The following is a 22264-nucleotide window of genomic DNA, read 5'->3' as shown; positions in this document are numbered from 1 at the left end:
AAAAGTTTCCTTTCATTTGCCCCCAGTTGAGATAATACTTTCATTCATTCGCTCGCTTGGCATAGGCATGCCATCATAACTTGCATCAACCATGCAACATGGAGTTTACGGGGCCCGATGATCGGCCTAACAGGGGGAGAGCAAGACAACGGCAGGCCATCTACAACACCTCGCCAATTGCATCTACCTCGGTACATGCAAGGAAGACTTCTGAGCAGTCCTTTCTCTCTCTTAGTGATTCTAGTACAGAGACTCTTCACGTATCCGAGTCTGATAGAGAGCTCCCGCCGAGTGGTGGTGATGCTGTCGTCGCTCGCGAGGCAAGGACGCCGCGACCGTCGAGAACTCAGCGGAACATCTCGACGGAAAGGCTTTTGACCTCTGCCGCCCCTTACCCTGGAACCTCGGCGCGGAGGGTGTCCTTCTCGAGGCCCTTCTCCCCTGACAGGCCACCACCACCAACATCGCCGTCGCTGGGAGGAACATCAACAGTGACGGCGACAACATCGTCATCATGGCTCAAGCCACCGCCTACATTGGTGGATGCTCACCTATCGCGAGACTTTCGTCGCCAGACTAGTGACACAACACTAGACATTATCGATGACTACCTGTCGCCACGAGACTCGGTCAAGCCAAAGACCAACTCAGTTGTATCTAGGCTGTCTGTTGAATTTGCACCAGAGTCTGTCGGCTTTTCTAGGGCGTATCGCCCCGTCGAACCTCTCCCAAGGATGTTTTCGCAGAGGAAAAGGGCCCGCGATTTTCAGAGTCCCTTGTCCCCGGTCGAATCCGTTTCTGGTATGAGCGCCTCGCCCACCACCCCCAGGACTCCCAGAACCCCCGGGACCCCCAAGCCGCTACCACCACTGCCATCGCCTCCTGCTCCATCGACGCCGGTCATCAAAGAGTCTCTCGTGGAAGACGAGGAAGAGATGCCAAAATCTCAGGATGTTCCAGGTTCTGCCCCACCACAAGAAGAAAACAAGGAAGCACAGCCACAAGACGAGTCAATTGAAGCACCACAAGAGGAACCAAAAAATCTTATCGCTGGCAGAGGCGGAAGGGGCCGGGGTAGGGGAAGAGGTAGAGGAAGGGGAGGAAGAGGTGGTCGGGGTGGCAGAGGGGGAGCTTTGGCTGCTGCGGCTGCCCCAGACACTGAGGGAGAACCGGTAGCTGAGGGTGCAGATGTCGTTGTTGCAGCTGAGGGTGCTGCTGTCGCTGTCACAGCACGAGGCGGCGGTATGAGAGGCAGAGGACTACGAGGAAGAGGAAGAGGTGGTAGAGCAGGGAGAGGCGGGAGAGGCGGCGCCCGAGGCGGTGCAATCATGGCGAATGATGCATCTAATGACCCAGAAGAGGCAGCGGTTGTGAATGAAAAAGAGAAGGACAGTGAGAAGAAGGACGATCCGCAACCTGTGGGTGAACTCAAGGGGAAGAAACCGGGGCAGCTGCCTCCAGGACCCATGAATGATCCAGCCAAGAGGAAAAAAATGAAGAAAGCCCAACAGGGACAAACATTCAAAGACTTTCTTGTGAGTTCCCGACTTATCCAAATGATTGAGTACTTGATAAACTAACGACGCGCAGAGAATCTTTGCTTATACCACCAAGCGAGATCGCTTCTTCATTTCTGTAGCCGTAATTGGCGCAATTGGTGCCGGGTTGACATATCCAGCGCAGACTATTGTTTTTGGAAACATGATAGGCGAGCTCACCTCGAGCAACTACGTCGGGCAAACGGCGGATGAAGTGACAGCTTATATGACCCATGTCATTCATCAGAGCGTGTAAGCAAGAACATCAATGGCCATCTAAAAGATTCGCAATACTCACTTATCTTAGGCTGTACATGGTATACATTTTTGCCGTGAGGCTTACATGTGGATACATTGCAACAGTGAGTTTTTCCTCGGCCTTTAATAGCCTAATCTTCTAACTTGTGATGTCTAGCTTGGGTTCAATGTCATGAGCATAAGAGTTGCCTCGACATTGCGATTGGCTTATTTGAAAGCCCTCTTGTGTCAACGTGTATCATTGTTGGACACACAGCCACCAGGTTCATTAGCGGCGATCATTACAAGCACGGCGAACACCATGCAGACTGGCATATCTGAGAAATTTGCAATGCTTATTCAGAGCATCTCTCTCATCATCGCTGCATTGATCAACGCTTATTATCACAGCTGGAAGCTTGCCCTGATAACGAGTAGCGGTCTCCTTTTGATCATTCTCTGCTATTGTGTTACCACGCCATTTGTGGTCAAGAATCAGAAGAAGGTTGAGCAGATGAATATCAAAGCTTCAGGAGTGGCAAGCGAAACTTTCAGCGCCATGCGAATGATTGCAGCCTGTGGCGCAGAGACAAAATTGATCAAGAAATACGATGAGTGGGTATCGAAATCACGAGCGATTGGCATGAAGATGTCAAAGATTGCCGCAATTCAAAAGGCCACAAGTATGTGTAACTCTATATCCTGAACAAATTGGACATCTCGCTGACATTCTACAGTCTTCTTCAGCGTTATTGGCACTTTTGCCATTTCGTGTTGGTACGCTGCCAAGATGATCATCAGCGGAGAAATTCCAAACAACAGCATTCTTATCATGTGAGTTGAGAAGTACGTAGCTTATTTTCGGTACCAAGCTAATTTTGTTTTGTTTAGCGTCCTCATGAGCATTTTGATGACAATCAATGCGATTGGAAACGTCGCGCAACCTATATCTGCTGCTTCGCGGGCGGCGCATGCGGCAAGAATTCTCTACAACGGCATTGATGCGCCAAAGCCCAAGCAGACAGGGAAGACAGCCCCGGAGGTCAGCGCTGCAGAAAGAATAGTGCTTTGGAATGTCAACTTCACCTACCCGTCGCGCCCAAAGCACAAGATCCTTGATCAACTTAAGTTGATTATTCCTGCTGGCAAGGTGACGGCGATCGTGGGGCCTTCTGGCTCAGGCAAAAGTACAATTGTGAATCTGATTGAGCGTTGGTATGAGATGGACGGGGCTGCGACTGGCAACAAGCTCGTAAGTGTTTCCTAATCTGGTAAACTTTCGCTGAGAAATGGCTGAACTTACAATTATGAAAGGTGCAATACTTTCGAAACGGCAACGTGCGCTGTGGCGGCGTACCCCTGCACGAGATCGACATGAAGTGGTGGAGGTCGCAAATTGGCCTGGTCCAGCAGGAGCCTTTTCTTTTCAACGACACCATCTTCAAGAACATCTCCCACGGATTGATTGGGACTGAATGGGAAGATGCCGACGAAGAAAAGAAGAGAGAGTTGGTGAGACAGGCGTGTACGGAAGCTTTTGCCGACGAGTTCATCTCCCGGCTTCCCGAGGTAAGTGGATGGTCTCCAATTTGGTACATTTGTATACTAAATCAATTACAGGGCTATGACACGCCAGTTGGAGAGGCTGGCGGCAAGTTGAGTGGTGGTCAACGCCAGCGACTCGCCATTGCAAGAGCCATTGTGAAGCAGCCCAAGATTTTGATTCTGGACGAAGCGACAAGTTCAATTGACGTGCGTGGCGAGAAGGTGGTACAAGCCGCCTTGGACAAGGTATCCAAGGGTCGCACGACGATAATGATTGCTCACAGGCTCTCAACGGTAAAGAATGCAGACAAAATCATCGTCATGAGCAAGGGCAAAGTCGCTCAAGAGGGTACACATCAACAGCTTATGGCCAAGAAAGATGGCCCTTACTGGCTCTTAACGCAAGCGCAGCAACTGACGTTGAGCGAAGAGAAACATGAATCTCATAGTGACACTGCCGACACTGCAGTTTCAGATGATGAGAAGCGTACCATGGACCTCATGGAGAAGGGCGAGGGAAAGAGAGACACCTACACGACCAAGAATGAAGATGAGTATCAAGAGGCGCCCAAGCCTAGAGGATTGATCAAATCTTTTGGTCCGTTGCTTGGGGAGCAGAAAAAGCACTGGATATGGTACTGCATCATGTTCTTTGGAGCTATCATGGCTGGAGGTAAGGAGTCCCCCTAAAGCATTAAAGGACCAATTTGTTGATGCTGATTTCCAATTTAGCGAGCGCGCCTCTTCAGGCATATCTTTTCGCTGCTTTACTTACCTCTTTCAATCTGGGGGTATGGTATTTGACCCAGCTGACCAATTTCTGGTGTCTCATGTTCCTGATCCTTGCGGTATGCGTCGGATTTGGATACTTTGCGTTGGTCTTTGCCTCGACGCGCATCGCATTCGTGAGTATAACCCTAATATGGCAAGAGATAGTTGCTGACCCAGACTAGATCATTACAACTTCTTACCAGCTTGAATATTTCAAGAATATGATCTTGAAACCAGTATCTTGGCATGATAAAGAAGAATCAAAAGAGGGAACTTTGACGCAACGTCTGGCAGCAGATTCTACAGCCCTTCAGCAACTGCTCGGCAACAACATGGCTTTTGTCACCATTGCTATCCTGAGCATCTCCGGTTGCATGGCTATAGCATTCTATTTCGGCTGGAAATTGACGGCCGTTGCCCTGTCCTGCGCAATGCCCCTGGCTATTGCCGCTGGTTTCTTCCGCTCTCGTGTTGAGAAAAAGTTCCAGAAGCTGAACACCAGAGTGTTTGCCGAGAGCGCACAGTTTGCCACCGAGGCAATGGGCGCCATCCGTACCGTCACAGCCCTCACTCTTGAAGACACAATCAGTCGGAACTATGATAAGATGCTGTCCGACCATCTTCACATGGCATATAAGAAAGCTAGAGTTGCTACACTTCTTTATTCCGCCAGCGAATCTGTACCACTACTTTGTATCGCATTCATTCTTTGGTACGGCGGTGGTCTCTTGATCAGTGGCGAGTATATATCTTTCCAGTACCTGGTAGTGTACTTGGCCGTTGTGCAAGGTTCACAGGGAGTGGGCCAGTGGTTGAGTTTTGTGCCCAATATTTCGCAAGCAAGGGTGGCAGCGAATCGCATTCAGGAAGTGCGAATTAGGGAAATCGACCCTGACAAGGGTATCAGGCTCGATCATCCCGTTATTGATTTTGATCACAAGGATGAAGATGTCACTGGACCAAAGATCGAGCTGCAGGATATTTGGTTCAAGTATCCCACTCGAGATATGCCAGTTCTTTGCGGATTGGACATGACGATAGAAAGCGGCCAGTTTGCTGCCATCATTGGCCCATCTGGTGAGTTATACAATTTTACCATGCACCTGACTGGTTTCGACTAACAGCAGAGTAGGATGCGGCAAGACAAGCGTCATTTCAATCCTCGAACGGTTTTACAGCATCAAATCTGGTAGTGTCCTGATGGACGGTGTTGATATCGAAGACATCAACATTGGAGACTATCGCAGAACCATGTCACTTGTGGCACAAGAGCCATTCATGTTTCAGGGAACCATTCGCGAAAACATTCTTTTTGGAGTCGACACAGATAAAATCTGCTGCGACCATGAACTGCATCGAGCGTGTCGTGACGCTGAAATTCACGACTTTATCATGTCCTTGCCGGAGGGATACAACACCAAGGTCGGATTCAAGGGAATCCTACTTTCTGGTGGGCAGAAACAGCGCATGTCCATTGCAAGGGCACTGATCAGGAATCCACGCCTGCTCCTCCTGGATGAGGCAACCTCTGCTCTCGATTCTGAGACTGAGCAATTAGTGCAGGGCGTCTTTGAGCGGACCAAGAAGTCCCGGACCATGGTGGTTGTCGCCCACAGGTTGGCGACGATCCAGAATGCCGACGTCATTTTTGTTCTTGGAGAAGGTAACGTGGTGGAAAAGGGAACACATGCGCAGCTATTGGCTAAGAAGGGCATTTATTGGAGCATGTGTCAAGCGCAATCTTTGGAGTAAAACGGTTACCATAGACGGAAGGGGCCGTCCATTTCGACAATACGTCGTTTTCTTTGCCTTTGTATTAAGAAGCCCATGTACATCAGGAATGCATTAGAAATTAGACTAATGAACTCAATCAGTGAGGGGATACTTTGTAAATATGTGGACGTGAGTGACGGCAAGTCGCATTCAATTCTTTTCGAATGCTAGTATTGACCATAGCTAGCATTGCAACCGAATCAGGGGGTCAAATGAATTCTTATGTAACTTGGTTGAATTTGACTAATTGGATATACTAGGTTATAGCTATGCTTAAGCATTACTCTCTGACCCAAGAGCATCGTAAATATTCTTATCGTCAATCTTCTTCTCGCGCCCCGCACCTCCCGTGCTGCCGGCCGGCATACTATCCATGGCCTCAAACTTTCTCTCGGCCAGGTAGGCGGGGTCAGCTTCGGTACCGTACTGGGTGAAGCTGGCATTTTCACCCGTCAGATTGTTATCCTCGTGCAGATTCTTGCCATGCGGGCCGTTGCCCGACAGACGGCGGCGGCCACCACCACTGCTGCTGCCGCTGCTCGTTTGGGTCTGCCGGGACTGCTGCTGCTGGGATCCTAGCCCGCGCGAAGATGACTTCTGCTGCTGCTGCTGCTGCTCAGTGTGGTGATGGGTGTCGGCCGTGATGCGGCCCGTGGCATTGTCCCGGGCCTGGGTGCTGATGCCGCCCGAGGTGCGGTGGCTAGTGCCGCTGCTGCCGCTCATGCCCATGCTCATGCCCTCCTGGGGACGGTTCGAAGAGCGAAATTCGGAAGAGGACATTTCGTTGGACGACTTGAAGGCGGCGGATTCGGCGGCCAGGGAGCCGGATTCCACGGCGCCGACGCCCTCGTGGCTCATGGGCGCTTTGCGGCCCAGGTCGACCTTTTGGCCGTGGGTGGGGTTCTTGTTGGAGGGAGCCATGGTGATGAAAGGTTTTTGGTGTTGAAAGGGTTGTGGTGGTTGTTTTGCGTGGAGTTGACGTGTACAGTAGTCAACAATACAACTTTCGTTCCGGAATATTTTCAGAACGAGCTTTTCAAGATATCTCTCGGAGTGCAAATTGTGTTTCCTTGGGACCAAAACCTTCTCCTCATTGTGCTTCTCGTCCTTATATAAGCGACCAGTGCCAATAAGCTATAAGCTTGAAGAAGCTCTACGCCATGACATCATGGTCTCTCCGGACGTCACGGCGCTGCGAAAAAGCTCGAGTGAAGTCATCAGGCAGCTCTAGACAACTTTTGCCAGTGACTGTTGGTTGCACTTCCTTGTGCGCACGGCAGAAGAGAGTCGATATGTGCTGCTTCTGATGCTGATGCAGGAATATTGGGTCTCGAATTGTGGGTAGGACGCCAACGTTGTATTATACTTGGCTGATCATGAACGGCCGGAGCTTTCCTTCCAGCTGTTTGTGGGGAGCTTAGCAGGGGTCTGGCACTCTCTCTACCTTCCTTTGAATAGGTATGCTACTACCAATGCGCTCAATCTACACAGCTAAGCATAAACATGAAGGATTGACGACAAAAACACACCAATCTCAAGGCAGCAGGGATTTCATCTTCTCCAATTAAATATCAAGGACTCCCAGTTTATGATGTATTTGATCTCACCGCACTGATGCCTAGTACGTGTATACCACCTCTTCCTAACATTGGAAAGGAGGGGGGAGAGCGCCAGCGTCTGAAGCCGCCTGCAAGGCCTTGCTTGTTGCATACAAGCCTCCGATGCAGATGAACGCTCCCAAAAGGATCGTCAGAACATTGATGAACACCATGGTGGGTCTCTCTGCCCAAGCTCGCCATCCGCCCTTGGAGTAATAATAGAGATGGAGCATAAACGCGCCGGCCAACCCGTATGTGTACCAGGCAGCAAACAGCGAGGCAGCTATTCCGACAAGATAATTAAAAATAGGAATCCCTACTGCCAAGATAAAGGCTGCGACGTTGGCCAACACGATCAAAAAGGTCCACACGCCCCATCCCGTGACCGTGTGCGAGTGTATGTGCCGACTGCGTCTGAAGAGACGGACGAATACAAGCTTTGCTGCTGTGTGGCTGTACAGGCTGCCGGCAATCAGAAAGTTGGGAATTGCCAGCCCAAAACTAATCTTGGACCACAACGGACTCAGACTGAGGAAGCTTGGGCTAGCCACACCCGGCCCAATGTACCAGTATGTGACGACGGCGAATACAATGTAGAAGGAGGTAGCCACGATCTGAAGCGTCCAAGCTGCTTTCATTGCATCACGCGGATTTTTCATCTCGGATATCAGAATGAAGAACATAAAGTGTCCTGCATACGCAAATACTGGATTCGTGATGCTGATAAACGCCGAGGTAAAGTCGGTCGTGACCGTGATGGCAACATTGCCGGGGTCGACGGGTACGACGCCAGCTCCAATAATACCAACAATGCCGGCCACGATGATGGATACGCCCCCGAGGATAGACAGCCAACCCAAGTTCCCCAAGGTTCGGGGGAAGCTGAGCACGGTCACAGCCGCTGTGAAAATGCCGGTAAACGCCAGTGCACACAGCTTGTTTCCGGACAGAACGCTCAGTGCAAGCTGCCCAGCCAGAAGCTGGCTGCCCGTGGCGAACACGGCAAAGATGACAGTACCACCACCCAGGATCTCTCTCCCAACTGGCCCAAACATGATCATACCGGCATCACCCATGTTGTGCACTTCGGGATGCTCAAGCTTGAACTTGATCAGGGCCCAGGCTGTGTAAGTTGCAAAGGCGCCGAGGAAGAAGATGACTACAACGCCAGGCACGACGCCCACGGCAGCCAGGCTGCTGGGAAGGGTCAGCATGCCATTTGAGACAATCTCGGTGATCATTATGACGGCTACGACTGGCCAGCTCAGCGTCTTGTACTTGATGTCGTGGTCCCGCTCCTCGCCGAATACGTCGTCAATGTAGCCCGGCCCCGTGTATCCACCATGCCCGTATTGTTCCGTCCTCGACGGCGCAGCGGCGAACCTCGGACTGGTCCCGGCATAATTGGGATAGTCGGCCTCGCCGCCGCGGATCTCGCCCGTACGGTAGGCCTCGTACCTCATGACGGGCAGCCGGAGGGGAGAACTTGCTCAGCTTTGGGTAGCGGGCCGAGGCAGCAGAATGCCACTCAGCTGAAATGCTACAATGCACTGATTGTAATCCTGGCTGTACTGCGCATCAGAGTCCAGACAATGGATGTCACTAATGGGCGTCACGCCCCGGATACCGAACCAGGTCAAGACCTCCGACAAGCGAATGTGTCAATCAGAACTTTTTACGAGAAAGAATGCCGTGGCAATGTACTTGGTAACCAAGTCACAGTTACTTTTCTTTTTCCCCCTTGATACTGGATTTGCCCATGCTCCCCTTCCCGACTTGCAAAGTGGCTGAGGGCGAGCGGGGAGAGCCCCGCGCGTGATTATGTCTCGCAACGCTCGTTGATCTTGTCCATGTTGCTTTGGCCGCCCCTCCCTGGCTGGCGATATGCATGCTGGTCGTTTATGCGGGGGCTTATCTCATGCCAGCTCAGTGCAAGACTGGTTCTCATTGGATCGCATGGCGAGTGCGTGTTAAGCACTGCAAGGTATCACCACTGATTGAAGTTGCAAGGCTGCCACGAGGCAACTGGGGGCATTTTTTGCCCACTGTTTTTTGATAACGAAAATCTTTCTTTGGCGGTCGCCAGCTGCAAGCCAAAAGGGGTGTGCCGTCATTTGGCTGAAACCCCGACGGCAGCACACGACCATGCCTATTGTAGACGGACCTCCTACCTACTTCCTATTTAGGCAGGACCTTCTTGTTTCTACCAAATCAGCATCCGCATCGATACAATCGTGTCAAGAATAGAAAGACTATCGGCGTTGGAGGGGTGGACGAGGGTATCTTTTACAAGATGATGTAACCAGATCTAAACCCCCGGTGCTCCGTCGGCTTTGTGTCATGATTGCTACACTTTCACGTGTCCTTTTGAGTTGCGTGCCCCGTCGTGTGCCTGGGTGCAACCCTTGTTGAGATAATACCTTCCAAGATGCTAGATGTGCGGCCGGCGGTAACCATACGAGTCTCTGGCCCGCAAGTCTGGTCCCGGCCGAATGGTTCTACCGGCCGGTGTCATGAGCCGCCGCCGAGCGGTAGGTACTGGCCGTATCCAGTATGCTGTTCATTAATCCGACATCCTTTGGTCAAACGGCTGTCGGTGACAGGGCAATGAAATTCCCATTACGGTATATCGATGCGAAGAAAATAAGCATCTGCCAAGTTAATGTTAATCTCATCTCATTATGCTTAATCCAGCCGCTTCAGGATGGTGATGATGCTCAGTTCCTAAAAGACATAGCTTGAACCTTTTCTGCTGTGCCATCGTTGCTCGCACAATGCATGAGGTCAGCCACAAGCCATTGACAAGTTGTTCCATGTATCTTACAACCCAAAGCACCATTTTGGTATATCGCTGTGCCTGGATTGTTGCAGTGCGGCCATCTGGCTTTCCAGGTCGATCATCGAGGCCCTTCCACTTGGCTTGGTTGAGCAACAGGAAGCACGTCGAGCAATCATGGGAAATGTGTGCACGATGAAATCTCCTCCCGCGGCCATAGTGAATCTTACCTTGAGGTCAACTCAAGCAAAGATCTCAATTCAAGCGATGCACAGAGTACAGCCGGTGGCCTGTCGCGGATGTAATGCACCATGGTGTCAAGTATTCTTGTACACTTCCTATATTTTCCAATATTGGAACAGATAGAAGCCAAAATCCTGATCTCCTCGGATATACAGATGATGCGCTGTCTTTGGTTTCTCCTCGCAAGGTGAACTTAACAGTGCCAACCGCTTGTTGCTAGCGACTACTAGCCCCACATCTATAGGGCATCTAGCAAAAATTGTTGCTACTGGCCCTAATGCGCCCGAAGAAAAGTATAGGCTCTATACAGAGTATACTCAGAGCGAAGGATCAACCACAAAAAGATCAAGGGCAAAAGAATAATTTGGAAATCAGGTCAGTCGGGGATTCGAACCCCGGTTACCGGAATGCTTCCGTGAAAGATCTCGAGAACTAGACCTGAAATCAGAATCCGATGTGATAACCAACTACACTAACCGACCGTGTGTTTCCTTGTTGTTGAAAATTTTCGTTGCTAACACGATCTATGTCTGTGGGCCTATGGATTCCGCTTGAGCTTTCAAGTGATTAATGGGAACATGTGTCTGGGCGACCGATTGAGTCAGAATCCAAGATCGGTGATGCTGGTGAGTGGGTCAAAGAAGCCCATTTCCTCGGTCCGAGAACCGAAGAAAGCCACCAAGGACCATGTGAGCAAAGGGCGCAGCAATACATTGTTCGAAATCTGGTTGACTCGAAATTGAAAAGATGTTGAAGACAGGATGGATGGGGTCTTGAATAGGTTAAAAGGGGGCAGCAGTACACACGCTCAGTATTCTAGCTAATAACATGGCAATAGAGCGGATGAGGGGCCCAAACCAAGCGGGCATCGGAGGGGCCACGCTTATCGTAAACCCCACAAAATTAGCATCCGATCATCAATGGGGCCGCCGATTCAGTTCTATTCATTCATTCATTCATTTACTTCTTTCTCCGCCCGTTGACCACCCGGTCAAATAGCAAGCCGCCCAGCGTGGCCTCGGTGACATGTCTCTTGTTCTTCCGGTCGTCTTCTCTACCCACCAGCATGGCCGTGCCCGCGGCGCCCGCCGCAGCCGTCGCGATCCTCCCCAAGCGCGCCCCGTCGTGTCTCGATCTCCATCCCTCAATGAGCCCGGCCCCGACCGCGGCCTCGGTGGCCTGCCTCCAGTTCGATCGGCTCGCCGAGCGCCCTCCTCGATAATGGCTCCGGTCGCGCGAACGGCTGTGGTAGTAACCCCGGGGCGGCTCTGAGTAGACGGATCGCCCGCGACCGCGCCCGCGTTGTTGCGGAATCTCGTCCACGTCCTCTTCGTAGTAATAGTCCACGACATCGTCTCGGCGTCTCGAGGACCGATGGCGATGCGACGGGCGTTTCTCCCGGTAATAGTCGTCATCGTCGCTTGAGTAGTAGTGATCTTCGTCGTCATCATAATCGTCATAATGTCCGCGCCGCCGTCGGTCGTCGTAGTGATGCGAGGCGCGACGTTGCCGGCTCTTGGATCGCGAGCCCGGCAAAAAGGCCCCAATGGCGTCCTTGACGCGCCCGCGCTCTAGATTGTCGAGAAAGGTGTCTCTCCTGGACAGCGAGCGCCGTGGCGGCGGGCTCGGGCTGGGGCTGGGGCTGTAGTATCGCCCAGAGCGTCGATCATGATACGACATGGTTGCTTGGTCAGTTCAAGTTGAATTCGAGAGTGGTAAGAAGTGTGTAAATGCTCCACGGTTGCTTTGAAACTCGACCAATGTTTGTACAAGGACGTTCAAAATCAAGTCAGAAAAGACACCGTATATCTTTGATTCCAATCTGCCTATGGCATTTTTATTATTTTTAGCGGCACCTCTCACACAGCATGGGATCAGGATCCGACTGTTTTTAGCGGCGGCAAATCAAAATGGTTTTCAAGACTCATGTATCACCATCCTCGCCATCCTTTCCGTCCTACAACATCCCAAAGCGGTAATCAACCATGAATATCGGCGTGCTGTGGGGCAGTTTCCGAGATCTCTCTGACGCAATTCTGACAAAACCCAAGTCACAAGTCAGCCCAAGGCAGAAATTTGTGCACACCATGTGCCTAGTCCCGGGAACGAATCGTTCGGAGTTTTTAGTGAGCTGCGGCTCCGTCAGGGCGGACAGTGTGACGGTGCAGTCTTGCCATGATGTCGGCGGCGGGTCAGAGTTAAATCATTTTTCCTACACGTGCTCAGCAAAGTAGTGCATGGTAGTAGCACTTGTCCTGCTCAATCTGCGGATATGCTGACAGTTTCTCCAAATACACAAGCCTCACTTGATATCGATTCCAAACAGATGGTATAATTCCAATTGAAAAAAAAAAAAAACACAAGCCCGTTGGTCAGCAGTCTACATGTGAACTTTTGACACGATTTAAACATAATTTTTGCATTTTCTTTTTCCCTAGCTTTGTTGCCTTGTGCTATCAAGCAAAGGGCCATATAAAATGGTTTTGTTGCGCCTCAAGCTAGCCGTTTAGACAGACCCAGGCGACTCCCAGGGCTGAAAAGCCGACAAACTATATGCCATGACAGGTGTCAAACAGAAAAAAAAAGGCACAAAGGTTTGTTTCGAATCAGCCGCACCACGCAAACCACTTTGGTCAATTGACCAACGATTCTGCCCAGCACTGTCGCTCCATACACTGCCTTGATTTTACTTGAACCTTGATCAAAGTCAACCTAGGCTATGGGTGTTTTAGAAGTTCCTTGGTGGCTGAGAACAGAAAAGCCATTGCTCTAGAACCTGATGATTTTTCTGTTTTATGCATCAATTATGGTCTCTCGGAATGACGTACTTCCAATCCCGCTGGAATATTTGCTCGTCTTGTTCCAAGGCCTCAATTTCCATGGTCAGATGCCACTCTGTCGCCGTAGCGGACATGGTTGTCAGCCCATTGAGGACCAGATCGAGACCACTACGACCAAAGTCTTGACGAAACTTCATCTGTGCCCGCCCCGATAATGGGTCGTCGGGCTTGATTCTTGTTACAATTTCAGTGCACTCGCCAAATCGCCAGCCCGTCTCCTTGATTTCGCAGAGACCAATGTCGGTGTAGTATGTTGCTGTCATCTCGCCCGTCGCAAGGTCCTCGGTGATGGTGTTCTTGCTACTCCCTTCACGCAATTGGATCGTTTCGAGTGGCGCAGCATTGACGGCCGGCTCAAAAGGCTTCAGCTCATCATCCATTGGGTTGCCTGTTCGGATAGGCAATTCCAACTTGCTCTCCGCGCAATCAATGGTCAAGGTGGCCGCCTCGGGCGACGGCCAAACCGTGGGGAAATAAGACGTAGAGAGCGCGAGTCGTATCACGCTTCCCGCACCAATGCGCTGGCAGCACTCGTTCATCCTGACCGTGATATTGTAGTAGGTGCCCGGCTCAAGCGCTTTGAGGTCGGTGTGGCCGTCGCGGTGCGTCAGGTTGAGCACGCCGTAGGTAAGCCTCGTAGCGGAGCCGTCGGGCAGGACTTCGGATAACACTGCAGCCACGAGCGCTTGAGGCTTGTCACTCGCGACTCGAAGTCGAACCAGTACGGCCCCCATGATATCCAGGGGCTCGCTCAGAGGCTCTCTATCAAAAACCAAGGAGCCGTGGGCGTCTCGCCGTTGATCACCAGCAAGGTCCGCGCCGGAGCCGTAGGGCAGCCAGCGGCCGGCTCCGAAACCGACCGTCTGCGGCGAGCAAATGGACAATTTAGCATCGCTCTGATATGCGCCGTCCACAAGCCGCTTTGGCACAAGGCCCATGATTCGAGGTGTAACTCCGGGGCTAGGCCATGCATTTTCGGCCACCCACTGACCAGGACGGAAATCATAATGGCGCTGTGGTTGAATACTGCTTTGCTGATAACATCGAAAGATCGGATCGTCCATGACGCCCGTTTCAATCCCCTTGAGCCACTTGTCCCACCAGCGAAGTGACTCTTGGAGAAATCCGACACGTGGCTTTGGGTAGGCAAAATTCGGCCAGCTATGCGCCCAAGGTCCTACGAGTGCCTTCTTGGGACAACATTGGAGGCGTTCCAACATGCGAAAGATTGAGTTGTGGTACGGGTCCTGCCACCCGCCCACCAGATAGGTAGGGCATAGGATGGCACTATAGTCTTCACAAACAGAGGCATGTTTCCAAAATTCGTCGCGTCGCTGGTGCTCATGCCACTCAGCGACATAAGGAACGCCGTACTCGAGACGTTCGAGCCATATCTTCCGCCACTTGTCCCCGACCAAGGCCGGGTCCGGAGGGTTGGGACTGACGGTGAACATGACGGCACCCCAGAGAAAGTTTTCGACCAGGGGGCAGCCGCCCATGTAGTGGACATCATTATTGTAGCGGTCATCCGTCGAGCACAGCGAGATGATGGCCTTGAGCTCGGGCGGCCGTAGAGCCGCGACTTGTAGCGCGTTGAAGCCGCCCCAGGAAATGCCCATCATGCCAATGGATCCCGTGCACCACGCCTGGGCGGCGATCCATTTGAGAATCTCCAGCGCATCGTCCTGCTCCTGTTGGAGGTATTCGCCGCGCAACAAGCCCTCCGAGTCGCCGGAGCCCCGCATATCCACGCGGACACCTGCGTATCCATGCCCCGCAAAATAAGGATGAATGAGGGCGTCGCGATGCGCCGTCCCATCGCGTTTACGGTATGGCAGATACTCGAGGATAGCTGGCACCGGATTGGCCTCTGCATCGACCGGCAGCCATATCAGCGCCGAGAGGATTGTGCCATCGGAGAGTACAATCTCCTCGTGCTCCAGGACACGAATGGGGAGCAAAGAGTCAGCCATTCAAGGAGCTGCTGTCTGATCACTTCAGCAGATGATTGGAAACGCTCCAAGAGGCAAAGATGTTCTTGAGTTCCCATTTCGCTATTACTTTTCAAAACACGATACGGGACATCGTTAATATTGCCCGATAGCGGCCGTGGATCCCCCGGTCGGATCCGGATATGGTTCGCTTAGTCTTTAGTAGTCTCGCCCATCTCCGACAAGACCCACGGCCGGATAAGCATATCACCCAAACAATGGCTTGCATCACACCTCGCAGCGAGTGTTGACTTTGGATCTTGTCATATGGCGAATGTTGGATTCCGTACGCCGTGACTGTGCTATAGCACACTTATTAATACTATTAGGTAAACCGGTGAAACCCAGTAGGGCGTTGAGTAGACCCGTAGGGACCCTGGGCGGCCCAGATAAAGCCTGCACCTCACCAAAACCAATGGTCGGGCCACTCAAAGCAATCCAATGCATCGCTCTAGTAGCATGGATTCAATTTTTTATTTGCGTCGGCTTTAATTCGAGAAATGTACCTAATTCAAGAGAAATCAGCCTAGAAGTTCTCGGGGAGGGGCCATTCGAATCATATCACTTGTACGGCGAAAACAGCTTCTACCATTCACCACCTAGTACATATTTAGCTAGCATCTCCCAAACCAACGGCTGACAGACAATGAAGAATTGATGCATAAATAAGTCAAGATATTACATAACTATGGACCTACGTTTCGAGGGTCAAGTTTCCCTCAAAACATTGCGACTTATTTCAACCCAGTACATGCTCCTCTGACTATATTCCAGAACACTACCAAGTATTTCGTCATACAAGAGTAACATTCAGCGCCGATACAAAATCACTCGATGCTGAGCTAGTAGCAACGTACAGGGTATATATCGTCTTATCCAGCGTGAATTGTCCATTTACGAAATAACCCAATTCAATGACCGGGATGGCGATGCTCGCTGTGCGCTGTTCACCAGGTTGCAGATCCACCTTGGTGAAACCCACCAGCCGCTTCGATGGCAATTCTATGGAAGCGCCACTACTCTGGCCAAAGTACACTTGCACAACTTGTTTGCCAGCAAATGCGCCGGTATTCTCGATAGAGAATGATACGGTAATGGTACCATCTTGCGAGTACTCGTCTTGGTCAGCGCTTGGTGAGGATATGGAAAAGTTGGTATAGCTGAGACCAAAGCCAAATGGGTATAGTGCTGGCAAGGTAAGCTGCGGCCAATTCATGGCTGTAGAGGACCAATCAGATGGCAGCAGGTCATAGTATATCGGATTGACCGGGGAAGCGTTGGGGAAAGAGATGGTGAGCTTCCCGCTGGGATTGACGAGACCTCTGAGGATGTCCACCACGGCCTGGCCAGTGTACTCTCCGGCAAGGAAGCTGTGCACAATCGCCGACGCACCCTGTGCAGTTCCTGATAGTTCGAAGGCCTGGCCTCCAGAGATCACGAGGATGGTAGGTTTCCCGACTGCCAGCACCTGGGCCAACAAGTCTTCTTGCAGCCCCGGAAAGGTCAAGCTGCCGTGAGTGGCGCCCTCCCCGTCCGTCTTTTGACTCAGGAGAGGATCGTCCCAGCCTACAGTGGCGGCACCGAGGGTCAGAATGACAATTTCTGCAGCTGTTGCGGCCGTCACTGCACTGGCAATGTCGGCATTCTCCGAACTCAAAACTTGCACGCCAGGTACAAAGTTGACTTGATCTTCACCTAGCCAGCCCTTAAGCGCATCAACAAACGTCTTGTTGTGGTTGTCGGCGTTGGTCCAGGCTGCGTATGTTCCTGGAATGATCTTGTCCCCTAGTGGTCCAATGACGGCAACATTCGAGGTTGTTGATGGGAGCGGCAAAAGGCCATCATTCTTTAGCAGGACAATCGATTCTCTGCTCATGTTCTGCGCGATTGCGAGATGCTCATCAGATCTCAATGTCGAGTTCAATTGAGCCTGATCTGGAAAGCTCTTATCGAACAGTCCAAGCGTGAATTTGAGCCTCAGGAGATTGGTGACGGCCTCATTGACCTGTGGTGCGAGGCTTGGGGTGTTGATGACCTCTTCAAAGCCTGTAGGGAATTGTATTGCGAGCACTGATTGCACCCCAGCCTCGAGAGCACGAGCGCCGGCGTCGTAAACATCCTGTCCAATCTTGTGTTGGTTGTAAATGCCACTGACTCCATCTGCATCGGAAAGGATGACGCCTTTGAAACCAAGAGTATCTCGGAGAATGTCCTGCAGGAGCCCCTTGTTCGCGTGGGAAGGAACCCGATCGATTGAGGCGTACGAAGGCATGAGAGAGGCTGGGGTGGTCTTCCGAAAGACGCGAATGTAAGGGTAGGCAAGGACATTGAATATGTTGTTGATGCCCGTATCGATGCTGCCAGAGTTGATGCCACCAACTGATGTCGGATATAGAAAGTGCTTGACAGTAGTCGCAATTTTCATAAATGAGTTCTCGTCGCTCTCTTGCATCGTCTCAACATAGGTGATGCCGTATTCTCCATTCAGAAAGGCATCTTCACCGTAACTGGAAGAGAGTTAGAATGCTATGAGTTTGCCGCCAACGTGGGTGCCACTTACGTTTCGCCAACTCTGCCGTGTCTAGGATCTCTTGCGGGGTCTAGATCCGGTGACAAAACCCAATTGATCCCGCAGGCGACCATCTCATCTCGGATGGCTGTAACAGCTTGCTTGAAAAGATCCAGGTTCCAGGACATGGACATGGATATCGTCGCAGGAAAGAATGTAGTGCCGAGGAGCGTTACACCATTGACCGAGTCTGCAATATTGACATAGGGAATATGAAGCCGTGAATTATTGGTAAACTCTTCAATAACATCTTTGATAACGGGTACAGCATCAGATGCGTAGTTCAAATAGCTTCCAGGGGCTTAAAGTGTTAGCGGATTGAGATTTCATCGCGTTTCAGACCGCACCTACAGATTGAACCTTGATGTATCGATGAGAGCTGGTCATACAGGGTTGTATTGTATGTAACATTGGAACCGAGTAGACCGCCAATACCAGTGAGCTGGGCGATCTTTTCTGACCAGCACATATAGTCCAGCAGGTCATTCACTCTCTCATCTGTAGTGGCGCTCGCAGTCAGGTAGACAGCATCGCTCGGGACTGTTAGGTTGCATTTGCTGCCGTCTAGAGTTGAGTCAGCGATGGCAAGACTGGTTGCAAGTGCAAAGTAAAGCGCTTTCATAACGAGGCCACGCATGATGACAAACGATCTTGGAGTATTGGAGTTGACGATGAAGGCTTCAACTTTGCCATGAGGGCTACGTATATCATATCTATCCACACACGAACTTTACTTCATTCTGAATCTTTCACGATATTAGTGTTTTCGCGGAATTTCGCCGGGCACTGACCCGATGGAACATCTTTTTCTACACTCTCCTCGTTGGTCAAGATAGACTTAAGGTTGTTTTGCGGGGAAGCGACTGGGGAATAGTGCAGTATAGGACACCGAGGGCTCGGCTCTATGCATATAATCAGGGGCTATGAAGAGTACCCGACTGGGGTAAGCGAACCCCAACATGAGCGCCAAGCAACGTCCCCCACAGATCTCTTGCGGTGCCGACGAGCCGTGAGAAGGTCAATTTTTCCGGTCGGCCCTCAGCTCCCATGGAGGTACACTGGCGTTGTATTGTTGTTATCCTTCGTCCTTCAATACACCGACTCGAATTTAGCCTATCGTTGCTATCGACACATAAGCAAATGAATAGACTTGGAGTTGTGGCCCTGGCTATTGCTTTTAAGAGATGACGAGGTTCTACAGGCAAAGACAGCGTTACATTACATATGGTTGCAACCGGCTTTCCAAGATGCTCATTCGCTCGCGGTCCGCCTCTTTATAGCGTGCATGCATGTAATCAAGGGCGGCGGCGGCAGGTGATCATGACTTCAACTTGCTAAATCTTGGCGCCCGTTAAGTAAGGCACAGCTGGGCGTCTGGTCAATTCCAGTCTTTATTTATCATCAAGGTAATTAAATGTATATTTCCCTGCACAGTATGAACCCATCCGAAACAGGAAGTCTTTAGCGCTGCCTTAGCCCTACAAAATGTACCGCAAAGTATTTGAACGAACCCAGCACTCCTTTGTGGTAAGGACAGTCTCATGCTTCACTGCTCGGAGAAATAAGGTCAATGGCATCAAATCAGTTCAAGTTAATACGTACTGCTTGTATATAATCAAATTGACCGGGTACTTATGTATATACGACAAATATACGGCTTTCATGGGTTCATGGTTTTTATTATGATCAATATGCTCATCATCAATACTAGTCAAATTGGTAGAAACAATCTCTCCGTCCTCCTTTTTTTTTTTTTTTTTTTTTTCACTAATCTCGTTGATGCCGACGTATGCACTACCATCTTATACAGTCAAGGTGAAATTGGCGCTGTTTCCAGCAACTCGTGGGTAAGCCTCTACGACGAAAGTCGTGGATTGATTGGCCGCAACCACCGCCGAGGCGGCTGTACCGGTGATTGTCACACCTGCTTGGTTCCCTGTTATATGTAATCAGCTTCACGGGCCCCCGGATATACGACTGAGTACCAAGGAGTAGCACTGACATGCAAAGTTCCACTGTCCACCAAACGTTGTTCGTCCCTGCTCTAGTGGGCCGAGGTAGATGGTCCAGTCGTCTACCAGAAAGCTTCCGTCCGACTTGTAGGCGCTCACAGTAGCTGGCTTGCCAAGCCCCTTCCAAGTGATCGAGACCGCGGTATCATTCCCCGCAATAGCTTTTGCACTAGTTGTGGTGGCCACGGGTACATCCCATTGCAGGATTTGCACTGGTATGGCGGTCCCGGCAGAAAACGTGATAATGAGGGTACCTAGAACCCCAGTGGCAGAGGAGGCGAAATAGTCGGAAAGATATGAAGCGGAAATCGTGATATTATCTCCCTCAAGATAGTACTGCGTCCCTGCAGAAAGGGTAGTGGAGCCATCGGTTATGGAACTGACAGAGTTGCCATTTAGTTTAAACAATAGGTCGTAGTCCTGCACGGTAGATCCCAGTCTGTGGAAAATATATGCCGACGTGAATTGAGTTGTCAAGGATGAATCGGTCGTCGCATCTGGCAGACTATTACTGATGCTCATCAGGGCATTGGCGTGCACGCTGAGCGACGTTGGATCGTGCCACGCGTGGGCGGCGCGGTCCAGGTGGTCAGCACCAGAGTCCCATATGATTGTAGCAAAGTTGTACTTGACCGCCATCTGCGAAAGGTAGTCGTAGTATCTCCAGCGCCCAGCAGTTTCTGTCATGACCGGGCTTACGAGCCACTCTCCAATGACAACGGGGATGTCAGTGAAGTTGTTTCTGAGCAGCGAGAAATCCGACTCCAATGCTTGCTTGTCTGCGTCCGAGCCCCAAATGGTTTTTCCCCATGCTGCCGACGTGAATGCATCTGCATTTTCCTTTTGGTTAGAATGGTGCGAAGAAAGTCGCAAGGACATGTTAATCTTACAGGGTGAATAATAGTGCACTTGAAGTGCGTAAGGGTTGGTGTAGATTGGATCGGGTCGCTCGAAATACTGGCTGGTGCGGGCCATGTCTTCTCCTGGGCCAACAAGGGTGACGACACGCTGTGAATTGAAGCCACCAGCATCATTGATAGCCTGCAAGAATACATTATTCAGCTTGTTCAACTCGGCGGCGTGCTCTGCTGTCGATCCTGGAGGTTCATTGATGGGTTCAAAGGCTACCGTCGACGCTTTGCAGCCGAGACTAGTGCCGATCTGGTACCAGAGTCTGTAGAACTTCTCCTCAATCATTGTGTAGTTGGCTCCAGATATGGCCACATTAGCCCAAAGAGCCGAGTCGTGGTGGGCGTTGACGATAACATAAAGACCGCGATCGGTGACCATGTCGATGACGTCTGACACGCGTTGCAACCAGGAAGGATCAAGATCCCAATTAGGTGAATCTCCCTCATTACTGCTACCCGTGAAATGGTAGGCCCAGGTCACTTCTAAATTAATATGAGTCTTCACTATGTTAGTGATTCACATACCTGGTATGCGGACGCTTTTGAAGCCCGCTGCTTTTACATCGTCAAAGGTGCTAGATTCCACCGGCGCATTATTCCAACTGCCTTCGGTGGGAAATGCGTCCAGTGTGTTGCCCAAGTTCCAACCGGGGCTCAAGCTGGCCGTGAAGGCTGAGGCTGTCAAGGGGGAGAACGAATCTGAGCAGCTTGCTTGCGCTTGGACAATGATGGTACCAAAGGTTGCAGCTGCAAAGCCTTGTAGAAGTTGATTCGGTAGGCGCATTTTGTTTGTCTTGGAATTCACACTTTAGATCCTTGGAGCAACATGGTTCAACTCTGTTTCGACATACTGACTATATATTCATCTACATCGACGCTAACCGGGTAAGCAACGAATATACCCTTTCTGATAAATTCCGAATAGAAGTGTATTTAATGGAAAGACGGAAGAATTATACCAATTTACCCCGCCTTTCATGAAGGTGTGCTTAATGGGGAATCTTTCTCCGTCTCCTCCATCTTCGCCAGCGTTAATAGAAACCGAATGTACTACAGACCATGGGAAGTGAAAACGGCCTCTTTTATTGGTGATTACCAGTGGAGCCAAGTGTTCAACACTGGAAGGGATTTCTTGTCATTGGCTTTGACTCCTTTCTGCGTAGGCTTTTGAATGTTTCCTTCAACCAATACATTTTTTCCTTAGACAAGGGTGTTCTTCTCTAGTATATTGATCTCTGTTGGGTACATGAACGCGTCTGCGTGCCAACGACAGGACATGAATGTTTGCCATGGTACTTGCACTTGAACTACAAAAAGGATTCGTGTATTGGATGGATAATAGTAATAATGTCCCTGTGCAATCTCATTCAACCTCAGTGCAGTGAACACAGATGTGAATTGATAAGCGCTCAATGTCTGGAAACATGTAATGAAATTCCCCTAGGAACGTTTGAGTGTCG

At 50.8% G+C, this 22264-nt stretch overlaps 7 protein-coding genes across 7 annotated transcripts; 1 reads left to right on the top strand and 6 right to left on the bottom strand.

The window, feature by feature from the left end:
• Positions 1-98: 98 nt before the first annotated feature.
• PFICI_10985 (uncharacterized protein) lies at positions 99-5843 on the top strand (the record flags this gene model as incomplete). The annotated part of the gene is made up of 11 exons (XM_007839566.1): positions 99-1535; positions 1591-1790; positions 1846-1900; positions 1954-2458; positions 2513-2609; positions 2667-3027; positions 3090-3344; positions 3396-3993; positions 4053-4225; positions 4274-5168; positions 5224-5843. The coding sequence occupies 11 exons, from the start codon at positions 99-101 to the stop codon at positions 5841-5843; spliced, it is 5196 nt and encodes a 1731-aa protein (XP_007837757.1).
• A 294-nt stretch (positions 5844-6137) lies between these two features.
• PFICI_10984 (uncharacterized protein) lies at positions 6138-6785 on the bottom strand (the record flags this gene model as incomplete). Its single annotated transcript, XM_007839565.1, has 1 exon — positions 6138-6785. One exon carries the CDS (start codon positions 6783-6785, stop codon positions 6138-6140), a length of 648 nt encoding a protein of 215 aa, XP_007837756.1.
• Positions 6786-7506: 721 nt separating this feature from the next.
• PFICI_10983 (uncharacterized protein) lies at positions 7507-8925 on the bottom strand (the record flags this gene model as incomplete). The annotated part of the gene is made up of 1 exon (XM_007839564.1): positions 7507-8925. One exon carries the CDS (start codon positions 8923-8925, stop codon positions 7507-7509), a length of 1419 nt encoding a protein of 472 aa, XP_007837755.1.
• A 2516-nt stretch (positions 8926-11441) lies between these two features.
• Positions 11442-12161, bottom strand: PFICI_10982 (uncharacterized protein; the record flags this gene model as incomplete). The annotated part of the gene is made up of 1 exon (XM_007839563.1): positions 11442-12161. One exon carries the CDS (start codon positions 12159-12161, stop codon positions 11442-11444), a length of 720 nt encoding a protein of 239 aa, XP_007837754.1.
• Positions 12162-13281: 1120 nt separating this feature from the next.
• Positions 13282-15294, bottom strand: PFICI_10981 (uncharacterized protein; the record flags this gene model as incomplete). The annotated part of the gene is made up of 1 exon (XM_007839562.1): positions 13282-15294. One exon carries the CDS (start codon positions 15292-15294, stop codon positions 13282-13284), a length of 2013 nt encoding a protein of 670 aa, XP_007837753.1.
• An 811-nt stretch (positions 15295-16105) lies between these two features.
• On the bottom strand, positions 16106-18518 carry PFICI_10980 (uncharacterized protein; the record flags this gene model as incomplete). Its single annotated transcript, XM_007839561.1, has 3 exons — positions 16106-17819; positions 17873-18182; positions 18233-18518. The coding sequence occupies 3 exons, from the start codon at positions 18516-18518 to the stop codon at positions 16106-16108; spliced, it is 2310 nt and encodes a 769-aa protein (XP_007837752.1).
• A 1165-nt stretch (positions 18519-19683) lies between these two features.
• PFICI_10979 (uncharacterized protein) lies at positions 19684-21588 on the bottom strand (the record flags this gene model as incomplete). Its single annotated transcript, XM_007839560.1, has 4 exons — positions 19684-19817; positions 19884-20723; positions 20784-21287; positions 21330-21588. The coding sequence occupies 4 exons, from the start codon at positions 21586-21588 to the stop codon at positions 19684-19686; spliced, it is 1737 nt and encodes a 578-aa protein (XP_007837751.1).
• Positions 21589-22264: the final 676 nt, after the last annotated feature.

The sequence above is a fragment of the Pestalotiopsis fici genome, assembly GCF_000516985.1.
Source record: "Pestalotiopsis fici W106-1 unplaced genomic scaffold PFICI_Scf_8, whole genome shotgun sequence".
Taxonomy (NCBI): Eukaryota; Fungi; Ascomycota; class Sordariomycetes; order Amphisphaeriales; family Sporocadaceae; genus Pestalotiopsis; species Pestalotiopsis fici.
This window is presented reverse-complemented; position numbering and strand designations above follow the sequence as displayed.